This window comes from Mya arenaria, chromosome 3 (genome assembly GCF_026914265.1).
Source record: "Mya arenaria isolate MELC-2E11 chromosome 3, ASM2691426v1".
NCBI lineage: Eukaryota > Metazoa > Mollusca > Bivalvia > Myida > Myidae > Mya > Mya arenaria.
This window is the reverse complement of record NC_069124.1, coordinates 77,350,285-77,361,831: the sequence shown is the minus strand read 5'-3', so window position 1 is coordinate 77,361,831 and position 11,547 is coordinate 77,350,285. Positions and strand designations below refer to the sequence as shown.

The window sequence follows — 11,547 nt, the reverse complement described above, 5'->3', positions numbered from 1 at the left end:
GGTACAGTGAAATGAATGAATGAATTTTTGTTTATGAGTTGCCCGAAGAACATTTCAAGTTCGCTGCTAGGAGTGGAAGAAGGGGGGGGGGGGCTGTAAATAGACTCTATCATACTCTTAAATTAACATCAAATTCAAAATCTACTTAGAAAATACTCTCAAACGAGTGTGACCCATCAAATAACATCTATACGTGTGTTATCGACACAATGATTTACCGTATTACAAGGGGAACAGTGAATAAGTATTGTATGTGATCATGTTTGACAGCGAATAAGTTAAACGTGGGACAGACGTTGATTTTTTAGGAATACGATTAGGGCCTTTTAACGAATAAACCATAAAGAAGGAAGCTAACGTAAGTAAGGTCGACGTTATACTGCACAAAAAACAATTACTAATAACAGTGCTTGGAGCCATATCATAACCTAGTATTTTTTCATAATCGTTTCCAACTAAATTACAGTTCGTGAGCACTGCAACCTTTTCATTGGCATCACAACGTTTACAAAAAACGAGTTTCGTGCTCTTCATATAACCAATAAAGCTCTTAATTTGGAACTACTTTCCCCGATTTTTTTTAACCAACTTATATTGAAAATTTAAATACAAAACTCAATGTTTGCGTCCAAATGATACTCATTGGTACTACAACTGAAGACGCGTTGGAGCATTTTCAATGCATAGCTATATGTTATGGTCTCAATGACTGCCCGCAGTGTTCCGTTAGCCTCTCTTGGTTATTTCGACGCTCATTCACATCATTAAAACCTTTTCAAATTACAGTGAATAATTAACCACGCACTGTTCTTGGCCTTGAAGGTTATTTCTCATTTGGGTTGTCTGCATAAAGTGATCTAGGGAAATATTTGAATTATGCTGATAATAATCGAAATAGACATATCATAATCTTTGACTCAGAAACCCAATCATACAAGCATTATTTCTTGAACCGGATGGTAGATATAACTTTAAAAGAACGTGTTTTATTCCAACTTGGTATTTAATAATCAATCACACATCATTTGGAAGGAGGTTGATTTCAAAACCACCAATTCATGTGCGTGCTTACGCTTACACCTTCGAGATTTAAGTGTTATTTCCACATTTATACACAAATTTAATTCTCACGAACAATGTACGTTAGCCTCGCTCGGTCTTATTTATGTTTAAATTAGTGAACTTGCACGAGTTTCTATACTTACTAACAGGGATGGAAAGGACGTATTTGGTAGGGCAAACTATATTGTTTTGATGTAATAAGGATTACAAAGCTTCGAGTACAATTCGTCAAGGGCGGCGAAATGTGTAATAAAGTATTGCTGACACAACACTTTTTAGGGAAATCGTTGCACTATAACCTTTAACTGTGTGACAGTAAAGATTTAAGGGCATATGTTTTTTTTAAATCATTTAGAAAATATGTCATTTTATGTTCACTGTAATTTTAAACATTTAATGTGAATATACCAAAAATAATGCAGGCTCGGAGCACCACCAGATTAAACCAAATTGCTCTTTGTCTATTAGTTCGCCTTCCAATGATGTACTTGATTCTTTGCGAGTACTTAAACCTTACCTAATCAACACAGATAGTTCATAAAAAGAGCTGACGAATACGTGTATTAAAAATCTCTTGTGCAGACAAAAGCACAATTTATTTTCCAAAAATGTTTATATTGACTATGCTCATTAGTTTCTTTCGAACCTACCAATGGAAGGAAAGGTAATTACATACGAACTTTTCTACACAATTCAAGTGTAAGCACTCTATGAAACATATGCATACATCTAAATACATTAATAAAAAAGTAACATGTCCAAAACGTTTCATCAAAGTGATATTAATAATAAATAAATTTTCTATGCGAGCTCCTTCAATTAATTTATTTATAACGTCATGTGTCACTCGGAGATTCATTATCATTTAGAACAACTGTCTCTGCGCACTTGTGCTTGCCCTTTGTTAAGGACATACTGAAGTCTGCGGGCACGGCCCGACTCTTTGGTCGGATAGGTATGCACAGCAACTGTCTAAATGACCGCCTAAAGTATACACCTGTGGCATAGTAAATAATGAAATACGCTGCATAATTAGAGAGACAAATTTCTTCCACGATTTTACGGACCGTTAAGTACGTGAAATAGCTGCTCCATACTGGATCTGATGCCCATTGCTCAAGCGGAAGTGAAGAGTCGCCTTGCGTGATAGACTGCTGCATCGCGTACACAATCGTTGCCGGAAGCAGCGTAAATATGAAGTAGAATGAGACACACAATAGCGTGATTGTTGAGGCCGGGTTTGTCCCCTGACCGTGAGCGGCGCTTTCTATTGAAAGCCGCTTGATTTCTCTGATCACAAGCAAGTTAAGCAAAAGACACGCCACGGGCAGAATGAGAAACAGGAGCATTTCTGTGAACCACGTCCACGCTTGCTGGAAGATTTCAGCACCTTCGCGAAACACGCAGCCAAACATGTCACTGTATGACCACACATACACCTGAATTAGCCCCAGGGCGACCGAGGCGCAACCCATACAGCATATCACTATTACGGCGCGTTTTACAGTGCAGTATTTTTCCATCACAAATGGATGGCACACCGCTATATATCGCTCTGTAGTGAAACCCAAGACTAGCATCGGGACCTGTAAGTAGATCAACAGAACAAAGATCAAACCAAGGTGCAAATTAATCTTTCAGTCAGACAGGTTTATATGATAATACTATCGTTTGATAATCTGTTATTTAGAGTGCGTTCCATTCAGCATTATACATTTCTTTACCGTTACATAGAGCACCCGGGAAAGATTTAAATTCTTTTTGCGGAACTCACCATGTACTGAGGCGTAATGAGAAGAAAATTGAATATTTCACATCTGACAGGAGTGTGAAAGGTGTTGATTCCCCAGGCATTCTGCAGTTCATATATTACGTGCAGCACGAGGTAAACAGTTTCCACGATGGCAAGGGAACCAAAATATACAGCTGAAGAATTTGACTTACAAACCTTCCTGAAATAAAACCGGGGAATCGATTTGAGAAAAAGAAAAAGGTTTGATGCACTGGAATTAAATTATTAAAATAATATGCACAAAATGAAAGATTTATCAGGTTTTAAGCAGCTCGGAGATTCCAAAATAGTTCTTCCAATTTCTTTAATTGACGTTTTGGGAATACAACCATCACAGCAAATACTAGATGTTTAGCGTTTACAAAATTCTAATATATCTCGTCTGCTGAGGGTAAACGTAAATATATTGTTTTGAAATAACTTTGATAAAACGAGATAATCCTTTATAATTGTAATACGCTGTAAACAAAAAAATCTGTGTTAAAAGTTGATACTTCTTCAGATTTTAATCAATATTTATATGATTATTACAATCTTAAATCTTGCACTTTACGTATCGGTTTGCATGAAGAACACTATATTACCTTGACAACCAGATCCTTGCTGAAATTGGATTGCCAAGGAAACCAATGATGTACCAAAAAGGCGTGACAACCCTGTCAATCATAACCACTTGTGGAGCAGTTTTGTACAAAATGTCGAATGCAGTTAAATTCGCAAACTGGCTGGATGGAATTGCCTCGCCATCGCTCGGCGTCGACAGGTTTGACCCGTTCATCTGAAATATTAAGTGTAACATCATTCTCGAGCGATTATGATGCGCGTGGAACGTTAGATTTGTCCTGATCAAACCTCAGATGAATGAGAATGAAGCAATAGCAATGAATCAGTAATTGGTTTAAACAATATTTATTTCGATATAATATTTACAATTATTTTAGTTCAACAAATTTGAGGAAAATCAAAATTAACAAAGACTAAATATGAAATGCATTGAAACAAAGAACATGTAAATTATGCACAAAACAATATTATAAACAGGATTAAGAAGAAAGCCTAAAGGCTTATACTTTGTCTCGCTTCTGTAGGTCATTCACGCTGCTTAAGCTGGTTTTCAAGTTGCAATGACTCGAATAAATATAATCTTTTAGTCGTATGGTGTAATCTATGGTATGTCAAAACAAGTTATTTTAGTCTGTAATAAATTAGATGGAATAAAGGATAAAGGTAGGAGAAACGGAAAGTGTAATGAGGAAGGTGGTACAGGGACTGGTAAGATCGGACTCGGGATAAGGTTTTTTGGAATTTGTACTCACAAACGTTTCGATTGACGTAAAAAGTTCTGAACGTGGACAAAGATAAGTTTGTTCGTTTGATATGAGGCTTCATTCGATCCAAATAGTGAGAGACAAATGACCAACGGTGGATAACTGACCAATGCGATGATTTCTTTGGACGTTATGTAATGGACAGGTGAAGAAATAGTGAAAGGTGTCCTCAATTTCACCCCACTTACAGTAAGGACTGTTGACATTATTTTTTGAGAATATGTGTTCATTAAGATTGCTACCATGCATACACAACATCGCGTGATTGACACAAGATTTGCGGTTACCTTCGTAGTAGAAGTCAGGAACATGTTTTATGTTTTTGTTAAGTATGTATGAGAAAGAAGGCGCGGATGGCGATGAACTAATTTCTTCCAGGAGTGCTTTCCATGCGGCAGAAATGGACTCGTCAACAATTGTGTTTGCATGAAATGTCCCGAAGGTTGGTTGCGTTTCGAAGGTTATACGAAGTAATATCGCCAACTCTTGTTGGAATCAGTGGAGTTAGATATGCTGATGCAAGAGAGTGAAACATCTTGTAAAATAGAATAAGTTTGTGTTTACGTCGCCTATCTTTGAATGGTTCGATTCCAGTTTCAATATAAAGATTGGTCAAATATACTAGTCGAGTTGCACCGGATATAATTCTGGCCGCCTCATGTATTGCCTTTTTATAAGCTATCCTCGTCAGTTTGCGTCTGACCTTTCCAGACAACATCGGCAGATGGAAAAAAAAGGATAAAGGTAGGAGAAAAGGAAAGTGTAATGAGGAAGGTGGTACAGGGACTGGTAAGATCCCTTATAAACAAGGCCTAATAAATATAAAATACAGAACCTCAAGCGATTTACGATCAAGAACATATTTGAATGATCGCATGAAGTGAATTCGCTACCAAGCCTTCTGTTTCATGGATTGAATATGATCGTGCCAGAAGCAAGTGCTAAAATGTTTGACGCCCAAGTGTTTATGAGTTGTAACTTCAGATATTTGGGTATGATTCATGAATATTTAGGGGTGCACATGCCTATTAGACTTTCTAGTGAATAGCAGCAATTTGGGTTTCGCAGGATTGAATGTAACAAGCCATCTGTCAGCCTACATATGAATCCTGTCTAGGTCATCAGTAAGTTGCTGTGCAGCAAACACGGGGTCTTCGACAATTAAATACAAGGTTGTATCATCTGCGAAGAGTCGTATATTCTGTGATGTATATCGCAAACAATGTCATTGATGTATATAAGAAAGAGCAGAGGCCCAAGAATTGAGCCTTGAGGGACTCCAGCTAATACTGTGACTAAATCAGACATAGAACCAGAAAGAACAAAGTTCACTGAGATAATCACACAGCCATACCAATACAGAACCGATAGTGCCACTTTCACGAAGTTTATGGATTAGATCGTCATGCCATATTCGAATAAAGGCTTTTGAAAAATCACAAAATACTGCTCTCACTTCTTTACCTTTATCTAGAGCGAGACAAAACGAATGACAGATCGATAAGAGCTGGTTGACAGTGGAGCCCTTAGGAACAAAACCAGATTGAAATGATTTTAGATATGTGTTTTGACGCAAGGAATTAAACATGTTCTTATGCACAATTCTTTCAAGAACCTTACTGACAACACTTAAAAGGGAAATAGGACTATAATCTCCAACATCTTGAGGGTCAGACTTCTTATAAATAGCACAGTCATTAGCTACCTTCCACTTACATAGTATTTTACAGCGACGAACTGAGGTATTAAATAGGTCGCGAATAGGGTAAGTAATTTTGATTGCTGCTTCCCTCAGTACATAGCTCTTTATTAAGTTTGATTTAGTTGCTTTTCCGGTTTTAAAAACCATTTTTAAAACAATTACATCTTGAAGTGAATTAACAGTCTTGTAGTTTTGGATTATCAGTGTCAGTGGATATTTGGTATATTGAATGGAATCTGAGATTGGAAGGAATTATTTAGAAGGTTCGCTTTGTTCGTATCTGATTCGTAGATAATACCGTAATTGCCAAGTGGATGCATTTCTTTAGATGGAAATGTTAGTATAGCAAAGTTCTATATGGTTTTCCAAAAGTCGTGAAGCTAGTTTGTCGTAATGTGACTGCTTTGCAGTTCGAACAAGGTTGGTAACACGATTTCGTATTTGATTGTATATACACCATTGCTGTTTGCCTTTCTATAAGCGCGTCAAAGAGATTTTCGGATTTTGTTGTGAAACCAAGGAGGTCCCAATTGTGATTTACAACAGTCTTAGTAGGTAGGCAGGTCTCACACATAGTCATGATGTGGTTAGTAAAATTATCGGTATATATATTGATATATGTGTGCACACAAGACTGCCAGTCAAAATTAGAGTCAAGGTTCAATCTTTTTGAATCATCATCTTGAAAGATTTTCCAAACTTTTCGCTTAAATGATGAACCGAGGGTTTTATCGAAGCGTAGGACGCAAAATACTGGACAATGGTACCGGACTAACTGTCCGAATCAGTCATTGTGCTGTATCGTCCTCGAAACTGATGACATACCTGTCATCAACAAATTTCACCGTTACCCTTTTTAGGAGAAAATCGACCTTGTCGTGAGATGGTAAAATAGTTCATTTAGTCCGATGCTAAAAATAAGGTCTTATCGAAACGAGCTCTTTTTAAATAATGATCTTTAAAATGGTATTGCCTTTAATTAGCCAAGTATAATATATTGGCTTAGTTTTCTAATGTACACTGTGTTACAATACATTTAACATGATTTTATTTCGTCGACTATATTTTATATTCTTTAAGATAAGGCTCAAATAAGGGACCAGTTCATCAATTTCAGAATAATACTAGTGATGTTTCCACGTTAATCAAAATTATGGTATTGGCGGTGTGCTTTAGAAAACGTATGATTTAATTGAAAACGAAGTATAATATTTAAACGGTCCGAATATTGTTAAACCATTTCCCTGAATAGTATTGTTCTGACCACTGAAGGTTGAACGCTACCATTACAATTTCCTATTACCCAACTTCCTAATCAGTAATTACCCATGGGGATGATACTGTACGACATAGGAAGTTGAAAACACTTTAATAATACAATCTTCAGTTCGTTAACCTCTTAAAATTGTAAAATATCATTAATTGTGAATGAATTTTCCTCAAAAGAAATAATTCCTTGTTCTTTCCTCATAATACATGTTGCCCATTCATTTACTCGTAACAGTTAAGCAATGTGTTTACTTAAACAATATACCTTAAAATTGTAAGATAATTATCAACATTAATTTCGTTTGAATACTTGTCTTCTTAATATCTAATCATTGTAGTACACACAAAAGCATTCCTTGTTTATCTAGAGGCAAATTGTTTTCTTTCATTTTCTGCGCCGACTTAATGATACTGTGCATCGACATTTGTCTAGTGTGCTAAGCAGTATTGGCAACATTGCTTAAATTCATGATTTCACTACCGGTACAAAAAGTTTAATTGTAATATATATATATATATAAAAAGTCCTCGACTTTGAATAGGCTTTTAAAGGCGCTCAATACAGAGAATACATCAAGAACAGCTGTACAAAAAGCATGTCCAAGGCAAGGAATGTCACGATATATTATATATATGTATATTGCTGTACAAAAGAAAAATAAATGTACCACGGTACGACATCAGTGTTGGTTTGCGGTATTTTTATTACAATTTCATTTTTCACAAAAAAACTGAGGAAAATTAACGGTCTTTGCTTGATTTGATTGATTGAAAAATTGAGTCCAGTTTAAATAAACGATTAGATCCTGTATCAAGTCATGCAGGCGCTTTCAATGTTTTAAGTATTCGTCCACCCCGGGTATCCAGATCGCAGTACACCGTAAGTATCAATGTGTTTATTGATTGTCTTATTGATTGAAGTATCGTTACTAAATGTAAAAGTGTAAAAAGTGTTTATTTCAATTATTTTATGACTTAAAATGAGTTCAAAATTGAAAATAGATGCACTATTTCATTTTAAGTCATTTTTTTCATTTTTGAATAGATCATATATCTTTTGTAAATTAAACATATTTTCTGTTTGGTATGGTGTACAGGTTTTTCCTCAAATGCGTACCGTTAGGTGCGCGGATTTAGTTTTTAAAAAAGCCATTCAAAGCGTTTACTGATATGGAGTGGAATGAAAACAACAAAATAAATCGTCATGGCTGTAAATTAACTTTGAATTGAAGCGTAGCTTGCAAATAAACACATCTTTATTGTTGAGACCTGTGACGTCTGTAGAATTTGTAATACAGAATAAAAAACTAGTGGCGCTGAAATAAGCAACCTAAAACCCTACATTGAATGTCATCATCCATGTTTGAGTAGTAGTTCTAACAATCTGAATTTAAAAGTTTCTCAAGAATCAAATGGAAATGAACCAAAGAAAAAAGTACAAACAATTGAAGGAATGTTTGGACCTAAGCATGCATGTAATAATATAATTCGGCTGGAGATGGAACAATCTCTAAGGCCAATCGGGAGATAAATTATTGACCTGCAACCAGTTTCAGTATTTACAGGGCCTAGGTTTCAGACAATCAAGAAAAGCACCCTGGATCCCCGTTTCTCAATACCTTGTAGAACATACGTTTCTGAAACACTTCTTATTCTGAAGAATTTTAACTAACAGTTCAAAAGTGGTAATCCTTATATAACAGGTATTTAAAACATAATATGTTGCAATGATGTAAGGTGCTGGCTTCTTTGGTTCTTGGTTATTTGTTTGTGTGTTAATGTTAGTACACATAGGGTTTAGGTGTTGTTGCGATAACGTGTGTAGGTCCACTTGAATTAATCTATTTCTTGTTGGTTTCCAAAATGCCGTAATTGTTTGTTTTTTTTGTTGTTTTTTTCCAATAGCATACAAGAACATATGTCTTAGGACACACTTGATATCTTTATTTTTCTGCTTACCTCAATTTAGATTTGTTTTAAATACGAACTTTAAGAACGCAGGCAATAGAGAGGGGGAGATTAATTCTGGGGACACAAACTTGAAACTCTTTTTTTACAGAGCGTTCGAAGGCGGTTATCCACACATGCATTTTAAAACGAAATATGATATGAATATATAAACTATAAGTGTTGTGTAGTGTGTGTTTCGTCATGATATGGCACCTGATCCGTGTGCCATTAAATAAGATCGAATTACAGTATAGCTGTTCGGCTTGCCTTTGTACTGAAATTTAATCATGTTATTTAATATTTTAATTTACGTTTTTCATACACAAATATTTAATGAACGCACACTTATACTTTTATAAATGTCGAATAACGACAAGTTTATTACCTAATTTAAACTGATTTATTTTTTGCAAATGTTTACTTCCTTTACATTCACTGCATGAATTTAAATCAGCGGCGTCTTTGTTGGATAATAAAGATCGTTATTTTATCATAAGCAGAATGGTATTCAATTTCGTACATAATTTCCATATTTAAACCTACAAACGCTGCTACAGCATGTTAACGCGAAATGCATTTTACCCATGAGAAATTAAACTGTTTACTGTTCTTTCTTCTTAGATCACACACACGTTTAAGATAACTTTCAGACAATCCATGGCGAAATGGAACTGCTACTGGAAGTTAAGTTTGTTTTTGATCATTCATGACCAACCCCAAGGGGCTTGCGGTGCTGATACTTTTTACATACATATAAAACATTTACTTCTAACAAAGTAAACCTTTATTCAAGGGTTTATGACATAAGGTTACACAACCTTCTATCATTATGTAAATGTCACTTGGTACCTTCTTCCTTTTACCTGAAGATCACTCAGACAAAATATTGCATTTTATTTTTTAAATTAACAATATACAGCTATTCAATACATATAACCTAAGAAAGAGTTTTTATGATATGAATAGTATATAGTCAGGTATTATTTCAACAGCTACGTAAAACACATTAAGCGATAAACAGGTGTATTATTTCTTACCTTATCGCACACGTGTATCCTTAATTATCCTTATTAAGTTCTGTATCAAAACGTTAAATCATCAACTACCCGGAAGATAGAGTAACAAGTTTTAATGATGCACGGTAATGTATTATGTCACTTCTTATATTACGAATAGTATACGCAATGAATTTATAAACCGCCAGAGAGCAGTATAGTGAATCCAAGCAATTAATATTCAAAGAGTCACTACCTAGATCCTATTATCAAAACCGTGTGTACTCTTTTCCACTATAAAATTGTTGAACACGCCAGAACAGCTTGATTAATTATATATACTTGACATATTGACAGACTACTCTGATCATTCGCTTTTCAAAACACTGTAATGTTTGCAACGATTTCCATTCGTAAATACATTACACTTTACACCTTTTTCGTAACCACAACAATCCAAATGTAATTAAAACAATAAAACAATCTAAGAAACAATCTTGCAGTTAAAGAAGTGCATTATAATGTTCCTGTTACAATATTATCCCAAAACTGTTAAACCACTGCAACTGTATAAAATTCGTATTAACTTAATAAGAGATACTTATGTTTTCTTTCATAAATGATATAACGTTGCAAGCACATATCCTTTATTCCAAGAGCTTCAAATACACGTTCAACTGAGAGCACCACACTGTTATGTACCAGCAAGGCAATTTCAATGCTGAAAGATGTTCAGCGTATGGAACCTGGTTACATTATCTCAGTTATATAAGTAGATATTTAAGAAATCGGGGTAGATTATATTTATTCGTCTCTACTGCAATTTTACAGGTTACAACGCTCGCATTATGTCGTTTAACGTGTTAATTAGTGTTGAGTTATATAGAACTGCAATACTTTTGAAAGAAGATAACTATTAAAGATAAACCTAGTTTTCTAGTCGTATATCCAGGTCGAGAAAAGCTGTTACAAGCTTCTATTACCATTTCCTACACAAATGTATGTAAATACATTTTGACAAACATTTATGATATTTACGAGCAAATGAATTATGTTAACCTTACCATAATCGTGAATTTTAAATTTTAACTTGCATTTCTAACATACAGTTCATGCGATTCCTAAGACTATAAGTATCTTTTATGGCCGAGAGTGTAAGATAGGTTCATTCCGACCCGAGCGTAGGGTGTTTTGCGCGAGGGTCGGGATGAACCTATCTTACACGAGCGGCTATGGTAGATGCTTTTTCTCCCACCTCAGTTAAACAAAATTAAGTAAAAATGTATTTTTTTGCCGGAACTCTTTTGTGCTTAGTGAAAATAATTGCGTACGGACATGCAATAATTCGTGGTTGTCATGGATATTCGCGCAGTGATTCAGAGTATGTAAATGGTCTGATCGGTCTTTAAATAGTTCTAAGAAGAGTGAAGCATTATTTCTTGAAAGGTG

The 11,547-nt window shown here is 35.1% G+C and overlaps 1 protein-coding gene across 6 annotated transcripts in view; it reads right to left on the bottom strand.

Moving 5' to 3' along the window:
- Positions 1-1,625: 1,625 nt before the first annotated feature.
- Positions 1,626-11,547, bottom strand: part of LOC128227873 (G-protein coupled receptor 4-like) — a 101,555-nt gene continuing 91,633 nt past the window's right edge. For 4 of the 6 annotated variants that reach the window (XM_052938784.1, XM_052938779.1, XM_052938778.1 and 1 more), the window contains 3 exons: positions 3,439-3,632; positions 2,837-3,014; positions 1,626-2,648 (listed from right to left, as the gene is read on the bottom strand). In XM_052938784.1, the coding sequence (XP_052794744.1) occupies positions 1,899-2,648; positions 2,837-3,014; positions 3,439-3,632 (1,122 nt within the window). In that variant the 3' untranslated portion in view covers positions 1,626-1,898. Of the gene's footprint in view, positions 2,649-2,836; positions 3,015-3,438; positions 3,633-3,924; positions 3,950-10,140; positions 10,821-11,547 lie in introns of those variants that run through there. The other 2 variants (XM_052938780.1, XM_052938783.1) reach the window with 2 other exon arrangements.